The 24,426-nt window shown below is 36.3% G+C and overlaps 1 protein-coding gene across 1 annotated transcript; it reads left to right on the top strand.

The window, feature by feature from the left end:
- Nucleotides 1-24,426, top strand: HJURP (Holliday junction recognition protein; the record flags this gene model as incomplete). Its single annotated transcript, XM_082007109.1, has 9 exons — nt 1-144; nt 1,430-1,496; nt 15,083-15,144; nt 16,118-16,354; nt 17,080-17,140; nt 18,061-19,691; nt 20,215-20,278; nt 21,525-21,618; nt 24,300-24,426. The coding sequence occupies exons 1-9, from the start codon at nt 49-51 to the stop codon at nt 24,424-24,426; spliced, it is 2,439 nt and encodes an 812-aa protein (XP_081863235.1). The 5' UTR covers nt 1-48.

The raw sequence follows: 24,426 nt of genomic DNA, 5'->3' as shown, positions 1-24,426 counted from the left end.
TGTCCGCTCGCCATCCCCGACGCCGCAGAAGAGAGCAGTCCGCGCGCCATGGCCAGGGCCCCGGACATGGACTTGGACCTGGAGGAGCGGCTGCGGCAGAGCAACGCTCGCTTCGTAGCCTCCATGAACCGCATCTTGGAGCGGGTGAGCGCCGCGCTCGCGCGCCGCCCCGGCCGTTGGCAGGGGCTTTCGCCGCCGTCTTGAGGCGAGCGTGGGGGCGGCGGGGGAAGCTCTGTTACCTGCGCGGCCGGGCGGCGCGGGGTCTCCAAGCTGCGGCCCCCCTGCCTCACTCCTGCCTGTCTCAGGAGCGCGGTCCGCATACGGTTTCCCTTGACGAAGTGGCGTGGCCGGGCCTGGCCGCCCTTGTGCGTCCCTCTGACCGCCTCTGGAAAAGCTGCTAGGCTGCGCGGCCCTCTGCCCACGTCGCCTTAAGCCAGTGGCAAGTGCTCTCTGCTCCTCTCTTTCCTGGCCACCTCTACATTCTGGTGTGTCAGTACTGACAGGTTCCGTTTTCTTTCTGTGCACTAATTTGCAGTAACTGGCATTGAATTCTCTTTGTCACTTAATTACAAACGGTGTCCTTTTGTACAAACAAGCTCCCATTTTTCGTAGCTGCCAAAAGCAGCTGTCACTCAGGGCCTCTTGCAGCTTTGCAGTTTGTGCTGAGCCATGCACTCCCTGTGCCTTGGTGTGACTAAGCTAGTAAAGAGCCAGCTCCTTGAATACATCCATGAAATTTAGATCCAGAATTGCCAATATTAAATAAGTGACTTAAATACAAGTCTGACTTGTCTTTATAGTGCCCTTAACCTAAATTAGCATTTTCAATGGTATTTTTAATGGAACCACAGATAGTGGGAGACTCCCTCCATGAATCCTCCTTGCTTTAGAGCCATTTATTGTTAAAGGTGTGGGAGCCATACACCTCTGTTCAAAGATGCATATATTTATGTCAGGATGTCAGGTCTGCTGTTCAGGGAAATGTTTTGTGCTAATGTGTAGGTACTAACGTAAGGCTAAGTCTGGTTCTAGAACATTTTTCATGTCTAGTATTACACTGGATATTTTTATATGTTATGAGCTGTAGGTCAATCCTAAGTGACTGCTTCCAGTTACTACAGAGGAAGTTTAGAAGAAACTCTGAAATAGAGTAACTTAATTACTTTTGAAAACTCTCTGAAGCTCCATTTTTTCAGTGACTGGCTTATGCCTTGAAATGGAATGACTTGCATACATGCTTAAAATAAATGTGTTTCCTCTAGGAATTACTATTTCCAGATTGCTGACTTCTAGCTTCAGCCAATAAAACAACATACTGGTAATTTCATGTTTTGGTCAAAACAAAATTGTATAAAAATAATACTTAAAAGGCATGTTAAAACATTGTTTTAATAATCTATTCTAATCTTTAATGATCCTTTTTATTTAGTATAATCATCCTTTTGAAGATGATTTACTTGTTTCCATGGAAACTCTCACTTACAGTACGCCTGATGGTAAGAACTTCTTAAAGCTTCAATATTTACATGCTGTATGTTTAGACTTGGTGAAGCATGTAACTGTTGGCAGTTATATAACAATTGCAATAGATACTGACTTTTGTCCAGTTAGGTATTGCATTTTGTATGTAAACTCTGATACACTCTAATACCTGGGGAGTTTATTTATATGCTCTGTTCTAGATGACAGAAAAGAGTTATTAGCAAAGTTGAGGATAACTGGTTAATATTTGGATGTCTTGTAAGAAGAAGAATCAAAATGGAGAAAACTGGGGAAACAACTGAATGGGGGTATTAGAAGGAAGTTGATATGCATGAATGGATTGTGTAGTTTCATCTGCGCTTAGTATTCTGAAGGCTGCTCTGATAAATTTCTGTTATGTCAAATGTCAGAGTGGACTGGGTAGGTAGTCTTTTTAACTTCTCATTGAATGTTCATGTGGTTAGCGTAAATCTATACCACATTATGCAATGTCATATTTTCCCACTGTTTTATTACACTTGTCAATGCATTGTAGAGTTGATAATGCTTATGGAGAGCTTACTGGGGAAAAAAAATCTGTTGTTCTAAAATACATTGCTCAGGGTTTTAGTGGGACTTGTGACTTAGTATCTTGGTGGCTTTACTGGGAAATGAAAGGGTCCACCAGTTTTTATCATCACTGAAGTGAGGGTTATGATATGTAAATTGCCATATCAATTCTCATGAAAAAGGACTTCCTGGACATATCCATGAAGTACTACCATGGTGTGAAGACCAATGCAATTCTTGCACCAAATATTGCTTACTTTTTTAAAGGCTTTTACAGACTGGGAAGTTTGCATTTTATAGCATTTTTTATACAAAAAATATAAAGGGGTGCAGGGGTGGCTTCTGTGAGAAGATGCTAGAACCTTCCCCTGTGTCTAACAGAGCCGATGCCAGCCAGCTCCAGGACGGACTTGGCCTGGCTGCCAAGGCTGAACCCTTCAGTGACAGTGGTAGTGCCTCTGGGATAACATAGTTAAGAAGGGGAAAAAACAGCGTGCAGCAATTGCAGCACAAGAGAAACAACTCTGCAGACACCAAGGCCAGTGCAGAAGGAGGGGCAGGAGGTGCTCCAGGTGCCGGAGCAGAGATTCTCCTGCAGCCCATGGTGAGGCCAGCTGTCCCCCTGCAGCCCATGGAGCCCCATAGTGGAGCAGATACCCACCTGCAGCCTGTGGAGGACCCCACTCCAGAGCTGGTGGATGCACCCAAAGGAGGCTGTGACCTTGTGGAAGGACCATGCTGGAGCAAAGCTGCTGCCAGGACCTGTGGGCCCATGGAGAAAGGGGCAGGTTTGTTGGCAGGACTTGGACCCATGTTGCAGCAGCCTGTTCCCAAGGACAGCACCTTGTGGAAAGGGCCCACGCTGGAGCAGTTTATGAAGAACTGCAGCCTGTGGGAAGGGACTCATGCTGGAGACATTCATGGAGAACTGCCTCCCATGGGAGGGACCTCACCCTGGAGCAGCAAAAGTGTGTGAGGAGTCCTCCCCCTCAGGAGGAAGGAGCGTCAGAAACAATGTGTGATGAACTAATCGCAACCCCCACTCCCCGTCTCCCTGTGCCACTTGTGGGGCAGGAGGTAGGAAATCGTGAGTGAACTTGAGCCCAGGAAGAAGAGAGGAGTGGAAGGGAAGGTGTTCTAAGATAAGGTTTTAGTTCTCATTATCCTACTCTGATTTGATTCATGATAAATTAACTTAATTTCCCCTAGTTGAGTCTCTTTTGCCCATGACTGTAATTGCTGAATGATCTCTCCCTGTCCTTATCTTGACCTACAAGTTTTTTGTTGTGTTTTCTCTCCCCTGTCCAGTTGAGAAGGAGAGTGATAGAATAGCTTTGGGCACCTGCTGTGAAACCATGGTCAACCCACCACACGTAGTCTGCATGCATTAAATAAAATTTTAAAAGTAGAATAATTTGCTTTTTTTCCCCCCCTCTTTGTAGCATCTGGGGCTCTTTGGATTTTAGCTGAGTGTGTTAGACTTGGCATGTGATTTTTTTTTTTTTTTTTGGCTGACTTCTCAATTAACTTGAAATTATAATATTTTCTTGGTTTGTTTTCCTGTGTTTGTTTCAGCAATTGTATTGGAGGCTGTTCAGATGCAATAATGTTTTGTTACTATGTAATATGTTTTTCCTAGATGTTTGTATTCCTTAGAATGATACTTGGTATAGATAACGTTATAAGAAAAGCTATATTTAAATTGATATCTTGTTATTTCTAGGACGAAAACAACGGGGGAAAGTGTCAAGCAAGAAACTTAGAAAATGGAAGAAGGAAGTATTTGAGGTATCTAATAACATAGTCATACTATGAAGTCAAAATGTAGCAATATTTCTTTTTTTAATATATAGGAATACATTCTAATCTTGCTGTGCCATATAATATTTGCAAGAGATACTAATCAATGAAGTCAACATCTGCTTTAAAATAGGGTTTTAGGATATATTGGTTAAGACTGTTGGATGAGATAGACTAAAATAGATGACCATTTACCAGTGGTTAGCAGCACTGGTAAACCTGGAAAAATTTTTTTTAAATGTTCTCTGATGGGGAAACATACTTTTGGATCTCATCAGAATATTGCCACTGAAGTTAAAATGCATTGAATCAATTTATCTTGGTTCAGGTAATCAGCTTTTCAGTTCCAAAGGGCTTACCGGTTTCATCTTTAGATTTTTTTTTTTTCTTCCTGTAAAATAGTGCTAGAGTAATTAAAGTATCTTTGTGGTCTCAGCACTTGCTGTCTGTGTCAGGCTAAAGCCATTACTGTCATGGGCATATGATCCGTATTTTTTTATTCTGAGTATTTACATTAAACAAGCAGTCGCTTCTTTTTCCATTTCCTAAATTCACCCATAAGAACTCAACAGTGAATTTCATCAAAATCTCAGTGCTTCTCACAGTTATGTGAGGTGTCACATAGATGTCAAAAGTCATCTTGCTGCTGCATTCCTAATATCTGTCAAAAAAGCTAAGTTGTGTAGTGTGCCTTGGTAGTTAACACAGAAGCTGTTCTGAACCCCACCAATTGAGGGGATGAACAGTTAAATTCAGTCTTGGGGAACAAGAGTGGATTTAATGGAGACAGAAAAGGGGCTGTATTTCCCTTTCCTTTTCCACTCCTGGTAATACTTGTGCATCATCTACTAAGCATTGCTGCACAACTTTACAGACTAAATCCATTAAGGACTGTAAGAGGAATTCTCTGTCTTAACTTCATATGTGGGCCAAAGTAACTATAGCTTATGTTCTTGTAGTGATTTTAACAGCAATGGTATGTCAAGAAGTGAATGATCAAGTAAGTTTTACGATGTATTTGTGGCTTTTCTGGTCAGGCCATGGGAAACCTGAGGGAAACTGAATGGTTAAGAAATGCCTAGTTGTGAGATATACCAAAGTAAAGGCAATGGTTAAAATAACTTTACTATTCTAACATTCTTCTTACTTTTTTTTTCCTATTTCGAATTGCAGTGTAATAAAGGAAGTCAAATGAATGCAGGTAAAGTGTTTGTGTGCTATAAATTATCTTATCCAAAGAGTCTTGACTTAATAGTTGACCTGGTTTTATGCCAAGCTCTTTAGGACACACTGTTTTTTGTGTGGGGCACCACCCAAAAAAACAACAATGCTTATGTTCAGAAGGATTCGAAAATGTAGTTTAAAATGTTTAAGATGAGTAAATACATTCTAATTGATGTTGCTATCATCACAAGTTGATTAAAAAATAATCTCCCCTTATCAGTTAGACAGTAAGCTTTTATTTTTTTATTTGATGGTTTTGTCAGATGTTCACTGAATAAAGATTCCAACCTTGACTTACATGGGTGTACAAGTGGAGAAATTTGGAATTTGCTAGTGTTTTGAAAATAACTAGATAAGTACACATATTAAAAACGTGTGTTAAAAGAATCTCTTGATAGCTCATCATGCTACTTCATAAATTTAGCAGATTATTCTATATACTAAATGAATCGTGCTGCCTGCAGGAAAAAGTGGTATATACTTATTTCATTAGAGATCAAGTATCATGACTGAAGTAAAATCAAGACTGTACGTCAAAGTTTAATTCTGATACTGCTTAGGGAAATGTATGATATCTGGAGATTTTCTCATTGTTCTGAAAAGGAGCTGTATGTTCTAATAAAATATATGTTTTTACTGGGATAAATGATGGGGGAAATTATGTTGTGTAGTACATCAAAGGTATGTTGGGCTTTATTTTCTTAAGGTTTTGAGGTGGGTTTTTTGGTGTTGCGTATTTTATGACATTCATCTGAGAAACTTTTATGCTGAACATCTGAAGACAAAACAACCTATGTCTCCTCCCTCTACAATCCTACCAAAAAATTTGTCCATACAGGGTTCAGGTATAGACTTTGAATCAGCTCATGAAATTAAAATGTTGTGCCGGGAAAAGAGGCTCTGATACAAAAAGATTCAGATGGTCCAGACCTTTGCCTCTAAGGCTTAGGAAATATGTGCTGATGGATATGAATAGTACAAAAAATTATTGGCGACCATCTGCAGTAAAACTTGGGGGGAAAAAATAGCAGTTAGGGTTTTTTTAAAAGATAATGTATTTGGAATCTTTACAAATAATTTTTTGTTAATCTTTCTGTTTTGACCTAAGGTCTGAATGCCTTAGAAGTTCTTATTGGAGGAATTTACTTGGAGTTTCTTTAATGCTACAGAGGCTTGATCAGATTATTTTAAATTTAGTGTACTGCATTCCAGATAAGGAAAAAATTGACAAATTACTTATTTTTTCCAACTTTTAATGTAACTTGAGCAAAGTCTTTATTATTTAGTTATGTTTTTAAGTTATCCTAGGGAAGAAATAGTTAACTAAATATTGAAGATGGGGCAATAGCAGCTTTTGTTATAGGGAAAAGCATGCATTTACAGATTTGTATTTATATGTGTATATTTATATATGCTATGAAAGACAATCTCATGGATTTTGTTCAATTTAAACAAATCATATCTGGCACTTGCAACACAAAAGTCCATGGGGTAAGCATTTGAACTGCGTGGTCGTCATTGGTGTTACCCTTAAAAAAAAAAAAAAAAAAAAAAAAAACCTCACAAAAAAAAACCCCAAAAAACAACAGCAACCAAAAAAAGCTTCTGGCTGTGGATTATTAAAACTAATATACAAATTGTACTTATTCTTGTTCTATAATCTTAGGTGGGCCTGATATGTGTTTTCAATTACGATGCATAAAGTCCTGTGCTATTAGGTGTGAACACTTAAAATATCTTTATAAGGCCCAAATACCTATTAATGAACCACTTCCCATTTTGAATTTTGTTATAATCTATTTTTACTATTTGGATAGAACGTCCAGTACCCCTACGAAGTTTTACTGCGTAAAATGACAATCTTTTGAGTGTGTTTGGGTTTTTTTCTATATATGACAGTTCTGAGTATGGGATGACCAAGTATGTTAAATTTCAGTCTCCAAGAAGACCAATATTTGTGTCATGTATTAGCTACTTAAAGTTCTTTCTTTCATTGAGAATTTTTTTTGAAACAAAATGCCTTCTGCGGTGTTTTGTAGATCTTGCTCAGTAAGGGATTTCAGTGGGACATTACTGTGTTATTCTGATTTCCTGTCTTCTCAATTCAGAAATGTTTGGAAAATGCTTTATTTGGCTTCTAAAAATGTGCATTGATGATATATTCTAAAGGAAGCATTACTGTAGTTTTTTTGCAAAATAGTGAACATAAATTTTTCTACAAGGTGAAGCCAGACCCTTTTAGTTATATAATATGCTTCATTAACTTTATATGAGAGAATGGTATTATAGTACTGTTTCCTACTGGTTGGAAAACTGTACTTAGAATAGTTATCAATGGTCTGTGTCCAAACTGAAGGGAAATATGAGGCATTTTTTCCAGGACTTGTCCTGAGCAAATTAATAGTTTATACTTTCATTAAGTAAATAGTAAAAGACATTAACTTAATTAACTTGCAGATGATACCAAGTAGGGATGACCACTGTTAAAGATGGTCTGACAAATTTGGGCTAAAACTTAAAAGTAACCTTTGTGTAATTTCATAAGGAGAAGGTCAAAATAATAGACTTACATAGGAATAATCAATTGCAGGAAGAGGCAATTTGGAAGGCTGGTTGAGCCAACCAAGAATGTCTTCTATTGTGAAAATAGCGCACACTGTGCTAGAGGATATGCACAGGTGCCTAGTATGTAAAGCACACAAAACAGATTTTCTGCACTGTTCAACAGTGATAAAACTTGTGGTGGAGTGCTTTGTTTTGTATTCGATAGCAACTTGACTAGCTGGAGTGAGTCAGAAAAAGAAAAAAAAATTACTAGAGCCAATGGTGATAGGACTTAAATGGAGGGTAAAAATAAAAGACCAAAAGAGAGCCTCTAGGTTAAATATTAGAAAAGCTTTCTGTCCTGGTTTCAGCTAGGATAGAGTTGGTTTTCTTCACAGAAGCTGATGTGAGGCTATGTTTTGGATTTGGGATGAGAAAATGTTGATAAAGCGCTGATGTTTTGGGTTGTTGCTAAGTAGTCAAGGACAGTCCAGCTTCTCATGGTGGCCTGCTAGCAAGAAGACTGGGGGTCCATGGGAAGCTGGGAGGGGACACAGCCAGGACAGCTGACCGAGACTGGCCAAAGAGATATTCCCTACCATATGACGTCATGGCCAGTAGGTAAACTGGAGTTACCCGGGGGGTGGGAATCGCTGCTCAGGGACGGGCTATCGATCACCGGGTGGTGAGCAATTGCCGTATCTTCTTCTTGTACATTCCTTTGTCAGTATTATTATTGTTGTTGTCGTCATTTCCTTCTCTCTTGCTGTCCTATTAAACTGTGTTTATCTCAACCCACGAGTTTTTTCCCAATTCTCTCCCGTGTCCCACTGGGGTGGAGGGAAAGGTGAGCGAGCGGCTGCATGGTGCTTAGTTGCTGGCTGGGGCAAAACCACGACACTTTCCAAATGTAAACATAAGGAAGTCCTTAAATACGTTTCTTAGAGATTATGGAGTTGCTTTTAAGAATGGGTTAGACTTCTCCTAAAGGTAAGTTAGGTGTAGTTGCTCCTGCTTTTAAATGGAAGATGGAATAGATGACATCTTTACATACCTTTCCATATGCTTTAAGCCTTTAGAAAACTGGAAATTTTTATGTGTATGCTTGGCACTCTTAAATAATATAAAGTGTTTATAGGAGTAAATAATATGTGCCTGAGGTATGAGATAAGTTTTCTTACCATTTAACCAAAAAAAGTAAATCACTTGTGATATTTCACATTAATTTATCTGGAAACAGAAATGCAGAAAAGCAAGGACAACAAATGTGGCATTAAACAAACTTGTTTAAACAGAGTCTTGAGCAGGGTAGACATATCTGCTAAATCTGCTAAATGTATTATTTTCATTATTTAAGCCTGAGTCTATCACATACATCCAATCATGAGAAGTTCTACTACAGCATTAGTACCGGCAGGGTCATATGTTTGGAGATATAGATCTTCTCTTTAAAGATTAAATTTCTGTAAGTTATGCAGTATTAACAATAGATTTAGGCGATTATTTTTATATGAACATCATAGTCATATGCACCGTATACATATTTGGGAGGTTGTAGCTTGTTATAGATACCTTTTTTAAAATTTAACAAGGCGATGGTTAGAAATGTAATTTTTTTCAGCGACATCAAAACATTTTTCAGTATGAGTAATTTTAATAGCAATATACCTGGCTTAGAGGCTAATTGTTAAATAAGCATATGTGGAAGTGGCATTAATTTGAAGATAGCTACTTCTCTGTGGTTCTAATAGGTTTTGGGTTTTATTTAAATCCATTTGAGTTGGAATAGCTAATGAAGAATAAGTATAGATTGAAATGTAAAAAGGGGAGAGGTCTGCTAAATTAGACAGCTCTTACACTCTTTATATTTCTTCTGCTTCTTGTGAAATAAATGGGGGGGGGAACCACAAAGATTGTGGGTGGGTCTATCTGTGCAGGAAGACAGTTTTGGAAGGCCCCCTTGCCAAAAATCATTAAAAAGATGCAGTAGAGGTTTGAGGCTCTACCCTCAGGCTTCAGGAGTAGTTAGTCTTTTTCTTATCCTTTTCAACATATGCCAAGAAAAATGCACAAAAAGTTTGCAGTTGTCTTCCTTTTCTACAAGTGATACCACCTGATAAAGGGGCAAATTTTCTTTTCTGTGGTGCTTCATGGGTTAAGAAGAAAACATGTAATACGGTAGATGTACATGTCTGATCTGAATTAGTCTGCTGTATTTGACTACAATGTTCTGTCACTTGTATAATCTTTGTTTCAGTCCTATCTGCATTCTACATTTAAGTGTGTGTGTTTAAATATTTTTCAAAACAGAGTATATACAAATGAAGAATTAATGAGTTCAGGTACAACATTGATCTGTAACCTATCAAATTGAAATAGAACTATTTTTTTTCCTCCCGTGCATGCTAAGATATGTCAAAGCAACAGACCAGTGACTTTGAAGATGGACATTTAACAATACAACAGGTATGGGCACCACATTGTATCTTCTTTTGTAAAGTCTCTTTTGGAAAACATATTTATGTAGTCAAAAGCTAAGAAATTAATCATGAGCAGGTGGTCCTGTACCATAGCTAAAAGATAGCTATAACAGGTTAGACCTACTAATTGCTGAATTAAATCACTTTATTCTCCTTAAATAAGTGCTTCTGAAAAAATAGAGGGCTTAAAGTATTTCACTACAGTTCTTCAAAATTCAGGTATCTTATTAAACAACTCTTTTCTATTTCCCCTCATGTAGTTCCCCACATATAGTTGCATTATTTTAGGAAAGATGTGTCCTTACTTACCAGATAACACGTTTGTGTAAAATTAAAATCTTCATGTTCTGGTTAATGTTGATCATCTAGTACGCTTCCCCTGATTGTTTCCTCCCCCGATAGGTTCTGTGTTCTAAGATGGTGATGAATTCAAGTTCTGGACTTCTCTATATGGTGGTCTAATACATTTTGTGATGGTGGATTAATGCAATTTTTTTACATTTTTGACTATGTCCCTATTCATGTTGTTTATGTGATAAGGTTTACATATGTTTCATATAATTACATATCCTCCCTCCCATCATGATATTTGGGGTATCAAATAACAGTCATGATATCGGCCATGGATTTCAGCTGAATTCTACTCTTCTTAAGTTTATTTAAAGGGAGACCAAGCAGTTGGAGATAGGCTTAAACCATCAACTGTCTTTTTTTAGTTAAATAATATGTGTGTCTAACTTTAAATTATTATTTGTAAAGTCTGCGGTTGTCTAGAATAATTTCTTTCTACTCCTGATCTTTTAAGGAGAAAAAATTAATCACTTGAAGAGTGATATGGGCCATCTGGCTGGTCACTCTTATTTCTATGTTCTACATAGATGATAGTTAGGATTGTCTCACTTTACTGATGTCCTTTTAACCCACAACACACTAATTTTATGATTGAACTGGACAGAATAGGTTTAGACTTTTTTAAAAAGAAAATCTGAAGAATGTGGTGTCAGGTGTAGATTGTAAACATGTAGAAAAGGCTCCTTATCCATATAAATGAGATTTTTATGCAACTATCTACAAAATAGCAAAAAATTTGAAATATTGTATATAGATTGTTTGAAGTAGGCAGTTAATAATTGTTTAAAGTGGGCAGTTAAGAAACTTTCCTCATACACTGGAACACAGAGAAAATCCCCAGTACATACTGATAAAGATTTGGTGATTGGAATTAATCTGTCAACTGTGTTTTGCTCTTGTTGTATAATAGCTTCTCCTTGCATTATTTTTCTGAATATAGAAGGGCTGGGAATAAAATAGTTTTCCTCATTGACTAGTGAGATGTGAATCAAGACAAATTTGTGTACAGATTTGTTAATAAAGATGGTGTCATTTGGACATAGTTTGTGGAATATGACTGGGTTTGTTTCACTACCACCACCATCATGCCCCACCCTACCTCCTCAAAAAAAAAAAAAGTTGAGCAAGTAGTGAGAGCAGAAAATTTAACAGACTAGTTAGTAAAGTTTATACTACAAGGTCTTAAATTTCCTTTCATGTGTTTTTTTTTAAGGAATCTCCTGAGATCTCTCATGTGGATACATCTGACATAGGTGGGTTTTTTAATTTACTTTTTAATTACCTTTTTTAACTTTTTGAAAATAAGTTTGCAAATAATTTTTTCTAATATAGTAGAAATATTTTTAATACGTGTTTTATACCATTTCAGAAAGTAGAGAATAGGAATAACATGAGACTGAAGTACTAGTAGTACTATGAAATCAATATCCACATCCCTCTCTAAAATCTCAGTCCTGAATCTCTGATACGTTGGAAAGTCAATGTGGAATATTTTCAATTACCTTTTAATAAAGAAAGGAACAGTGAAATAAAAACTTTGGTGTAAGTGCAAGACATTTTATTAATAATTACAATATATACATTAATTTCTAGTGGTATGGATATTGCATTCAGCTGCAATAATAAGTCTTCAGTAGTTTTTGTAACAGTTCCGGCATCAGTCTTGTGGCCTGTCTGCACCATTTTGGGTGGTTTGACCTTGTATTCCCAACTAATTACTTGATTGTATTATTTAGTGCTAACAATCTTTGACTGTTTTAAAAATATTTAAAACTTGTATTAGTCAAGATCTTTTGATTCTTGTGCATATAAAAACTTACTCTTTTGCAGAAATTAAACTATTGCTAGGTGGCAACCAGCATTTAATGATTAAAAGAGTAGTTGCAGCAAAATATGGTTAGGTGATGTTTAAATACTCTGGTCTAAATTAGGTGCTTCATACACATAGCTGTCTCCAAGGCAGATGAGTACCTCTCTGTTGAGGGGAAAATAGAAAACAGCAATCTGAAATTTGTCCTCCTATCATTTGAGAGGATAATTTCAAATATCTATTTGAATGATAATATCATTTCTGCAAATTTAGAAAATGTGGCTTTGTTTTTTTTCCTCAACCTGTGCAATGAAATACAAGAAACAAATTTCAGAGGCATCTTATCTTAGCTTAGATGTGGCTTAGCTTCTGTAAGTGTCCTTTGTGTCTTTTGCACTCATGGGATAAACGAGTGATGCAGCTCAGACTCTGGTATCTTCATAGCAGCATACAATAATATGATTATCCACTCTTCCTCCTTCTCTTATGAATGTTCTAGGAAGAGACTGGAGAGGATTTATAACAGCTTCAGTGAGTCCCAGCTATCCCCAAATACAGTAAGACCTAGAAATTAACCTCTTAGAGATGTAGGACTGGATTCCTCGCTGAAAAATAGACTTCACCTAGGTGTTTGGGGTTTTTTTAATATATAAAAGGTTAGCAATAGGGCATGCTAGCTGTTAAGAAAAAAGTGTAGCTGCTTTAGGTTTGGCAGGCTTTTTCCATCTTTAGTATTCGTCGCACTTCTCATTGAAGGCAGCGTTTCTTCCAGGTATTATGCAGTGTTTTTGTTTTACAAGCACACAAAGCCAATCAATAACAGGTACAAATAAAGTGAAAGAGCTCTCGCCTGTACCTGCATGTATTGGTCTGCACGTAATAGGGAAAATTATTAGGTCTCCCTTCTTTGGTTACACAGGAAGCAGCATGGCAAAGTATAGTAATAGTTGAACAATTTCTTGTATCTATTAGGATAGTATCAGAGAAAAATGAATTTATTTGTAGAGAAAGGGGAAAGTTCAATCTGAACTGTATATTTACCTAAGTGTATTTAAGTTTAGAAGTTCACATTAAAGTCAAAACTTAAAATTTACAATAACCCCCTTATTAACATGTTCATTTTTTAAGTAAGATAAATCTTTTGGGTAATGATAGTATATTGAATGCATCTCCAGTGAAATTACTTCCTGTATTATAGGTCAAATTTTCCAGAGAGAAAGGTGGGAGTTTTCATTTTTCCTCTCTTCTGCACTTGAGCAACAGAGGTGTTCCCGAATTTCCCTTTTGGCCCATAAAAACACTTTAAGGTTCCCTGGAGAAGATGATATACTTTTTTCTGTTCTGTGCTGTGACATGGTCCTCTGCTAATAATTCATGTTGGAGTCATTTGAAGTATGATTGACAATACATTGAAGACATACTACAATCACACTACACAGATCAATTCATTCTACGATACAAGCTATTTTCCAATAATTTGTAATTGGCGTGAAGGAATCAACCATTCCTGGACACTGGAGTTGTTACCTTTATCTCAAGAACCTCCCATTTTTGTAGCAGTCTAGTCTGTTCGTCTCAGCTACCGTTTAGGGAGCAGTCTGCCAGTTTTGTGCTTGATTCTACTGGAAGATGATGACTGTATGGCAGAAAGAGAGTATCAGCTGTTACAACAGAAATTCAAGGCTGAAACTTTTCCAGAGTCAAACATTAACATTCTTACTGGTTCCTTCACTATTCATGCTTAGTAAAGTGACCACAACTTTTTTTTCCACGTGACTAATGGAAGACAGCTTTGATAATCTAACAGGCACAGGTTTCAGTTCTAATAAAATAATTTTGCTGGGATCAGGTAGACTGTCAAAGCCAACCCTCTGATTGCTCAACATTTTCACTGGAAGATGCAAAATTGTGTTGTCTCCCACAAAGATAGTGTTTCTTTCATATGTATCATTATGTAAGCTTTATGGCAGCATCTCTCCACAGAGCTTTAGATGATGATTGCACTGATAGGGAACAAAAAAAGATGGATTAGCTGGAAAAGATTTTCATTCTGTTCTTAGTAATTTAAGAATAGTATGAAGAGGCAATGAAGTAGGTATCATAAACAAGATTATTTTCACTCATTTTCCTTTTCAGGGCTATTCCTCTCCTCTTTCCCTTCCTGCAGTGACCACAGTCATGGGACAAAGATTTAACAGCTAGTGAAATTCAGAAATCAGGGCTTACAAGACATGTTTTATGATCATGAAAGACTGAGGCTTTAGCTAATAATGAATTGGAAGCTGTGGCTACATCTAAGCAAAGAAATGTTTTGTTCACAGAAATACCCATAGAATACCTAAAAATTGTGTTGGAAGATTTGGACTTAATTTTTTATTATTCTCAAGTCTGTCCTATTTCTCACCCTGGCAGTTCGAAGGCAGTCTTAACAATAAAATTAAGAAAAGGAAGCATGGTAGAAGGTCTTTACTATCTTTGGGATATTTGGGAATGCAGTGGGAAACAAGTGGGAATGATACATTAATGAATAGTGAATCTTGCAGAGAGTGTTCTGAAAATATTTTAGTCTCTGAAATTATTAGCATAAATCTTGAAATGGTTACAAACAAGTTGTCATCACTCTTCTGTGTTCCCTTCAAGTCATTTATGAACCTATAAACCATGCTTTTCAACTGGACTTGAAGTGGAAGTATAATACAGATAAAAAGTTTTGGTGTAGAAAACAGTTTTCTAAAATGAAACCAGTTTAGTCAATAAGTTATATAGTGTGTGCTTAAAAATATTTCCTTTCTGGTTTTGTGTTCAACTAGATTTTTATGTAGTATTTACCTTCAAATTGTAGATGGAGAAAGTGATGCCGATGTGGTTTCGGTAAGAAGAAAATTTGAAGACATTCACTTCCAGGTAAAAATTTCTGGTGTCTAATGCAGTGGAATAATTTTGTGTTCAATAGAAATGATTGAACTATTTCAATAGCTTGCATGTGCCTGATGAGTTGATGCACTGTCAGCAGAAGACTCTGTGTAGACTTAATGCACATTTTCAGTAAGCATAGCAAATGAGAGGTTCAATAAATAATGTCATGAAGACCAATATAAAGTAACATTATGTCTTGGTATTATTAGCATACCAGAGTAAGTGGATTGCGTAGAACAGACAACCCCAAGAAAGGCTATTATAGGTATAGAAAAAAAATAACCAGATTAATCGCAAAGTGAAAACACTTATGCTAAACTTTCAAGTGAATGATTATGTTTTTATAACAGGTAACATGACTTTAAAAAACAAAGTAAATATGAAATAATGGCTACCATAACAAAAACAGACTGTAATCTTCTGCTGTGTTTTCCCAAACTAGACTATGGGTATCAGGACTACCTGGGGTAGTTACATTGCTGAAGAAAAATTACACACACACGTGTATGCAGCCATTCTAATCCCTTGTTCTGCTTGCTCAAATACAATTACGAAAATATTATTTACTTTCCTTATTTGTTTAGCACAGTTCTAGGCATTGTCATGTCTCTGACAATAGCTAATACAAACTGCTTCAGAAAGCAAGAGTTTCACTAATGAAAAACATGTGCCATTTATCACCAAATGCTTTTAGATATTGCCGAGATGCATTACAGTGAAGAACTTAATTTGTATGTTAATTCATGGGATGTTAATAACACATGTAAAGATTTCAAGCTGTAATTACCAGTGCGTTATAACCGAACACTAGGAGGTTTTTTCTTTTTTTTAAATCAGTAGGTATTCTGAGGCAGTGTGTGCTTTTCCCTGCGTCAATAAACTACCTAGTTATCTCTTCTTATCTCTTCTTATATGTCTTCACATACAGGTCCTTCTTGGGATTTTTTTTTTTATCTAAAACATATACATTAAAAATAAGTTTATGCTGTTTGGATATCCTCATCTGAATAATACTAGTTTGAAACAAATCTGCGTAATATGTTTGGGTTTGTCAGTGTCAGTAACTTTTATGTGTCTTAATTTCTTTTTCCCCTCTAAGAATCTGCCTGTAGATGATGGGAAAATTCAAGAGAAAGTAAAAGTTCCAGTGGATGTGATAGTACAAGATTTCGCTAGAAAAATTCCAAAGTGGATTATGGTAACATATTTCTCCTGTTCTAAGTTATTAGCTAACTAGAATAAAAGAACTCTAACTGTACAGCACAATGAATTCTAATACTTCTCTGCTGTTCTGTCATTGTTCCTCTCCTGCTTGCTGTCTACATAAATATCATAGTATCTCAGGTCTCTGACAGCAATGATTTGTGAGAAACAGAGCAGACAATATCTTTTTTTTTTTTTACTTTTATACTTTGTTCTTTGAACCCTGATGTGCAAGTTGATCTTCAGTAAGTTTTCTGAAAAGCCTAAATTTGATGTCTGTAGAGAATAAAAGGAGTTTTAGCTTTATTTTGGTTTTGGGGGTAACGGGGATTGGGAGTGAAGGGTTATGTTACATGTACAACTTTTGTTTCCTACTGGAGTTGCCAGAGATCTATAGATTATCCAGGTGCGTATATATCCATGTATAAATTCTCATATTTGGGCAAGGGATTAAAATATGATACGTAATATAGAAGTTGCAAAGATGGTAAACAGCTTTCCAAGGTTAAACTGGTAACTTAAAATTTCTTACTGAAGTCTTAGACTAGACTTTTTCCTCCTTGTCTGAAATTTACTAAGTCCCTTAGGACCATAATTCTGTACAGGACCTAGTATAGTGAGGAGAGAGAAGGAGGAGTCACAGTAGGGTTTTGTTGTTACCTTTAACAGGCAAAAAATTCAGGATATTAGATTCTGTGTCTTTTTCCTTTGCTTTTTCAGGTATCACCTCAAGGTTTGTCAGAAGGTCTTCATTTAGCTTCGCCAGTGCAAGAACTGATTGGTACTACCAAATCTTTTGGGTGTTGGTCAAATATGTTAGTTACAAAATGTGGTTTTTATTAAAATTTATTCAAAATAAATATTTAATTTATTGAAAACACAGAGTCACTATTTATCCAACAGAAAATTTCATTAGGCTGAATGCTTGAAGAGAAGTTAGACATGATTTTGCTTATGGCAAAATCTATTTGAAAAACAGACAATAGATAGCTTGTATACATAAAACCAGCTTTTCTTAAATAGCCCCAGGAATAAAATGCATAGTTACAAAATTCAGCAGCATTAAGCTCAATTAAATGAAAGCATAATTTTTTGGTTCTATTTATTTTAAATTCAAGGAATGTAATGAAGGGTTTTGGATCTGCTGGTAACTGGTACTCAAGTGGTATTTCACTAGTAAACTTTCTTCAGAAGCTCTCCAGACTTGATGCAAACCTAAGGTAGAATGTTGGTGTAAATATTTCAAGCCTAACAACTACAAAAAGCTTTATCTTCATCATGTTTTATGGCAAGCAAAGCTGCATGGTTACTAGTAAAGTACAAAGCTTTCAAGTAATATGGAAATAGAGTAACAAATCCTGGGCAGAAATCGCAAAGACCAAAGCAGTCTGCCTCTACAATGAAAATATTTTATATCTATATATTTTAAATTTTTTTTTCCAGCACATTTCATTCATCTTCTGTAGTCTGTCAATTCAGTACGGTCAGGAAAAATGTTTGAATTTTTTCCTAATGGATTGTATGTTAATCATCCATTTAACCTGGCAAAAAAGCTTAATGAAATGTGCTATTACAGTAAGGCTACCCATACTGCATGCAATTGTTTCTAAGTAGTGTAGTACATTACTAGAAGTGCCCTAATTGTTTTCAGGTTTTTTTCTTCTGGTTTTATTTTGTGATTCATTTGTGTTTTTTGATTAGGAAACCAAGCAGATGTTTGCAGAAAGAAAGTAGAGTTGCCAAATGAATGTTCTTCATCCAGACCTCTACAGTTACAATTTTCTGGTGTTCCTATTTCACCAAATACAATAACTGTACACAAGCATCTACCTTCTCCAGAACTGAATAAAACTTGCTATGATAGTATCTTGGAAGAATACCATTCTGCAGATGAGGAATGCTCCTGGAGCAATGTAACTCTTGCAGACTTGTATCCAGCGATGGTAGAGATACTTACAAGGCTCATGACAAAGCAGGCTCAGAGGAAAGTGATAAAATACATGTTTGGACACTTAAGGCACAGAAGATGGCATTCTAGAAGACCAAAGCTCAATGTCACTGTAGACAAAATAAGAGGGTTCAGACCTCTTAAACTGAAGCAAGCACTACCCAGTGTATGCAGCAGTAGAAGTGAAGACATCCAAAATCAAACTTTTGGAAAAGAGAATAGAGAACTTTGTGATGATGAGTGTTCCATTAATCATTTATCTGGTTTGATACCTTATTCTTACATTGATACAAATGAAATCAAAGTGAACTATATTGACTCAAGTTTAGAACATCATTTGGTATCTGGAAAAGGCCAAAAAGTCTCCAAACAGACTGGTTTTCCTAATGTCGTGGTTAGAATGGGAAAGACCTTTCTAGTTGAAGATGAGTTACAGACTACTGTCTTGCCGAAGAATTTGGAATACAAAGAAAGTGAAAAATCATCTTACCAGTGTTCCTCAGAATACCATTTTAGAACATCAACTGCCAGTTCAGGGTCAACAGCGCTTCATCTGGTAAAAGAGAATAAAACTCAAAAAACTGACTTTCCTTGCAGTGATAACTTAGAGTTCTGTTCATCTACTTGCAATTCCTATGGCAACAGTAACAGTTTTACACCTGTCACAAATTGTTCTCTTACAAAAGCATCAAATACTTTGCTCATAAATCCTGAAAAAATAATTTCTGAAACACAAATTTCTTTCCAGCACCAACACTTATTTTCCTCATTGTCTATGAAGCAGAATCCTTCAAAGATGCCCCAGAAATATGAAGATGAGTTCGAAAAACTCTACTACAAACTGTGTTGCGAAGAAATCCAAAAGCCTTTGACATTGACAAGACCTCTTTCAAATTCACAGAACCTTGAAGATAAAGGGATACTAGTGAAGAGTAATTTAAATGATTCTGTGAGGTCCAATACACAGTGTGATAGAGAATTTGACAGGATCTATGAGCAGTTGTGTAGTGAGGCTGTTCCAAGATTTCATGGGTTTCAGAGAGCTTCAAATGTAAGGAAATATGAAGGAATACAGATGTCTGAAACTGTAAATGCTCTTGTTAACTCACCTGTTCGAACTTTATCTGCAATTCCCGGAGTTAAAAGACTAGGAAATTTTCAAAATTATCTTTGTTCACCAGTAAAGCGACTGAAAAATACACCAGAACATTATTTTCCTTCAGCAAAATACCAGCAGATTTCTCACAGAAAAAATGTCAATCATCAGACAGTTGGCATGGATTTTTTGAGCACATACAATGGCAGTAACCCCAGTTTTTTCGACAGTCACAGCTGTCAGAGTCAGGTACTTAAGGACATTGTGGAAAAAAAAAAAAATGATTGTGCGCTCCTTGCTGCTACTTGGAGAAGAGCTTAAAAAATTGATTAGGGCTGGAAGCTCTTTCAACTAGTGACAGCATACTTCTCATGCTATTTGGTCAGTAGGGTTGTTTATAGGTTTAGGGTTTTTATTTGCCAAAATAGAAGTTGTATCAGGTCTTCTGGATCATGTGAGGAAACTCACTATGTTTAATAACCTTGAAAATGGTTATAAAATGCTTGATAAAAGATTTTGTTACATTTTAATAGACTGTCACTGGTTAAAATCTCAAACAGTGACCCTATTAATTAAGGTGATGTCGTTCTGAAATGACTTTTTTTTTTATTAATTTCATAGATGGACAAGGTGTGGCAAACAAACATTACTGGGTTACTTTGGAATCACTAGACTTGTGAATTTAAATTTTAAATCAGGCCCTTATTTCCAAGTTCCCAGTCATTTCTTCTGGGAACTATGAAATATTTCAAGCTATCAAATAATATGTGAGTTTTTCCATCAATGTAATCTGTTGATGCTTTATTTTCAGGACTCTAGATTTCATGCTTCTCCAGATAAAACTTTTATTGGTATTTCTGCTACTTCCCTGCAAGGTTAGTTTCAGAGACTTTATGAATTACTACTTTAGCCATCACAAGCCCTTCTTCAAAGGGTAAATCTACACATCTCAATAGACCACTGTCTAGACTCTTCTTCCTCAGTAATAATTGGATACGTTTAAGTGTTCCTTTAAGTAAGGAATCTGTACAGAAAAGGGTTTCCTGAATCACGTGTTAACAGCTATTTAAGAAGCTTTTCTGTAGTTGAACTAGGACTTTTCTTACTAAAGTGTTGCTTATTATCAGCTGGGTTTCCCTCTTTTTTTTATTTAATTTTATTTAAAGTTTACTGTTGCTTTTACTTTCTGTATGTAAATGTTCCGCAGGAAATGCATAGTTTGTTAATCCTGCACTTGAATAACCAAATGCTTTTGTATAGATTCTTTAGCTTTACAAAAACTTGCAACTGAGTTGTTGCATGGCTACTGTCACCTGCTTAGGTGAATTAAATTATTGACCTGGATAAAAAGACTCTTGCCAATTCAAGACAGTAGAATTCTATTATTAAAAAAAAAAAAAACAAACAAAAATAAAACAAACAACAAAAAAAAAACCTACATTAGTTTAACATTTTTAGATGCTAATCTTTTAATTTCTTTTTAAAAATCTGGTTTTGGCTAAAGAACATTTATAACATAACCTGAACTTTTTTTCCCTACTAAGTAAAATCACCAATGTTTATTTTCCTTATTTTATTTTTATGAACCTTGTCATCAAGATAACTAATTAACATGTAAAGGAAAATACTGAAGAAGGCGACCTGAAATGTTGTCAACTGGTATACAGGAAGAAAATGGCAGAAGAAATGCATTTGTTTTGGATGGTTCTTGCCTTGTTGCATTTTCATTACTGATTAATTGTAAAGAATTTGATTATTTGAGGTGGACTTATCCCTTCTGTCTTATTTTGCTTTCCTCACATATTAACTCATACCTTATGTATTATATTTTTTTCTGGTATCAACAGTTTCTTCTAGTTCTACCTTTTTCTAATGTTGATAAATTATAAGCATTTTGAAGAAACCTAGCTTACACTGAATATATTTAAGTATATCAAATTTATTTGAAATTAAGTTTTGCCAGAACCTTTTGCATTAGAATATTTTCATAAGGAAATTTGCTCATTGAAGTATGCCAATGAAGTATTATCAATGTCTTAACAGGCTAATATTTTAACAACATACTATAGTGTCCATGCTACTCAGTGTTGTTCTTACCCTTTTTATACTACCATCTTTCAGCACCATCATCTGGGATTGCAGATGCTTGCTCTGGTTGGCCTAGAGCAATGAAGAATTACAGCTGTCCTGGAGATGCACAGAAGTGTCACCAAAGGTAAGTGCCTTTTTTCAAAAGAACTTTTAAAAGAAATTCTTGCTGCTCTTCATCCATATTAAAGGTATGGAGGTTGTTGCTTACATGCGTACTTCTAGAATGAAAATCAGCATGGATACTTGAGAGCGCCCAGGCTAATCAAACCTTTAGACTTGAACGCTGGGAGGCAAGTGTCTGTGAACAAAACTATCCAGACTCTAGCATGGATGCCCAGTGAACACAAGAAGTTAGTAAGATGGTCTAACTGAATAGCTACTCTAGTCCTTATTTTGTGTTCATTATAGAGGCATTTGTTATTTTTGGATACAACTATAGAATTGTTTTGATTCTGGCTCTGTGTTTGACCTAACAAGTCCTCTCAGAGCCATAGGCTGTGGAGAGTGCCATTTAAAAGGATGTTCAAAAGTTAGCGACTGTGCAGATGGGCATAGTTACCTGCATTTTGTCTGTGTAAACAAGCAGTGGCTCCAGAAGATACCAGAGATCCTCTCCTCCTGCTGTTATCACTATTGGCAGTGTATTTAGATCTCTGGAAGGAGAACATTCCTTCCAGCTCCCTGAATACTGGCCTACTACATCTGTTTTTTTTAGAATATGTGACTTCTAGGATTGTTGTGGTTTAACCCCAGCCAGCAACAAATCCCCACATAGTCACTGGCTCACTCCCCACCAGTGAGATAGGGGAGAGAATCAGAAGAGTAAAAGTGAGAAAACTGGCAGGTTGAGATAAAGACAGTTTTAGTGGGTAAAGCAAAAGCACACAAGCAGAGCGAAACAAAGAATGCATTCGCCGCTTCCCATTGGCAGGCAGGTGCTCAGACATCTCCAGGTAAGCAGGGCTCCATCCCACAGAATGGTTACTTGGGAAGACAAATGCCATCACTGAACATGTATTCCCGCCCCTTCCTTCTTCCCCCAACTTTATATACTGCGCATGACATCATATGGTATGCCATATCCCTTTGGCCAGCCTAGGTCAGCTGTCCTGGCTGTGTCCCCTCCCAGCTTCCCGTGCACTCCCCGCGACAGGCCAGCATGAGAAGCTGGACAGTCCTTGACTGCTCAGCAACTACTAAAAATAGTGTGTTATCGATGTTTTTTTTTATTCCCAATCCAAACCACAGCACAGCTATCAGGAAGAAAATTAACTCTATCCCAGCTGAAACCAGGACAAAAAGATTCTCAAGTTTCAGATATCCTGGATTTCTAATTACAAACTAACTTCATAAGCAGCAGGGTTAAAAAACATTAAGTTCTCTGAACAGTTTCTCTCTCTTTTTATTTTCCAAAACATTTTTGACATGTTTTTTTGTGCCAAAAGTCTAATTTAGCACTGCAAGATCTGCTGCTTGTCCAAATTCAGTCAAGAAATATTTTTTACTACGCTTGAGATGATCATACAGCTGATATAAAAATTTTTCTGACAATGTTGTAATTAAAATTTCAAAGGAAGCCTGAATGCATTTTCAAACGACTTGTATGGAGAACTTAGCTGGAAAAGAGGCTGTGTGATTTAAAGAAAAAAGTTTCAGTTTAATCAAAGATGGAATTAATACCTAGAGACTTGTATTACAAATACAATCTTTATCAATATCATTATGTATTCGGATTACTTTTGATATAATGGAAGACTGGAGGCAAGCTGATGGGTATACAAGGATTGTATGTGTGTAATGTTGAGTATGCCCACTTAGCTGAGTACATTTCTGCTCAGTTCTTGAATTCCATCTTTTTTTTTCCTTGTTTCTTTTTCCTGACTCTATTAAAAATTGCCCTCTCTATGAGATTAGTAATTGTTTTGAAGGAAAATGTTTTCCTTGCGTTAATGCATGTACAGCAGAGATGTTTGAGAAATAGTAGGAAACTAGGATTTCACAGAAGTCCTTTCTTGTCAAGCCATCTGGAATAAAATCTATTTCTTCATTCCTTAATTACACAAATGCATGTTTGCTGACTTGTAGCCAAAATGGGCTGTCAGCTGGCAAGCTTCCTTAAGCCTGTGGTCTGATATTCTTAGCCTTCTATGGTTCCCAAGAGTGAAGCTCTTTCATGGCTTCAGAGCCCTCAGAAGTTCTCTGCCTAAGTCATGTGGCAAAATGCTGTACATTGTAATGAATGGTTGTGGAAAGAAAAGGAATATTATCTTTCTGTCTGAAACTTGATTGCCTTTACCTAGATGATGATTATAAAAGGCATTTCAGAAAAGGAAATGTTCATAACTAATAAACTTTTCTTAGCTCTGTGTGAATGCAGTCCTACAGCTGTACTGCTATACTTAATTGTCAGATGTAAACAAAAATAGTTTAAAATAGATGTAAAAAAAAAAAGCCATTTCTTACGTAATATGCAAGGAAATAATTGTATTCTCAGCTGTATCTTTAATTTTTAGTTATTTGTGAATATATTCAAAGATTACATCTCAAAGTTTAATAGATATTTATATAATTTAGGTTAATGTAGTATGATTACTGGGACATTAAAATGGTACAGGATGAAAAATTTCCTCTCCAGCTGAAAGCACATAAGGATGCAGACAAGGAGTCCTGCTGCTGTTCACAGTCAAGATGTTCAGATATCTTGCTTTGGTGACTTGTTTCAATTTCATTCTGTTCATTGGAGTTTCAGCATGCATAGTATTTTTGTGTAATTTACTTTTCCATCTAAACAGTTCTTTTCTGTAGGGTATCCAGAAAACTAAGCTACACTGATGACAAAGACCAAAATCCTAGCAATCCCTTGGACGACTTCCTGGTCAAAACTCACCAAGGAGCATTCATGGACTGCTACAGAGAAAACATTGTTTTATAA

This window comes from Phaethon aethereus (genome assembly GCF_964289735.1).
Source record: "Phaethon aethereus genome assembly, chromosome: 1".
Lineage (NCBI taxonomy): Eukaryota > Metazoa > Chordata > Aves > Phaethontiformes > Phaethontidae > Phaethon > Phaethon aethereus.
Note: the sequence above shows the minus strand (reverse complement) of the source record. Positions and strands in the feature narration are given on the sequence as shown.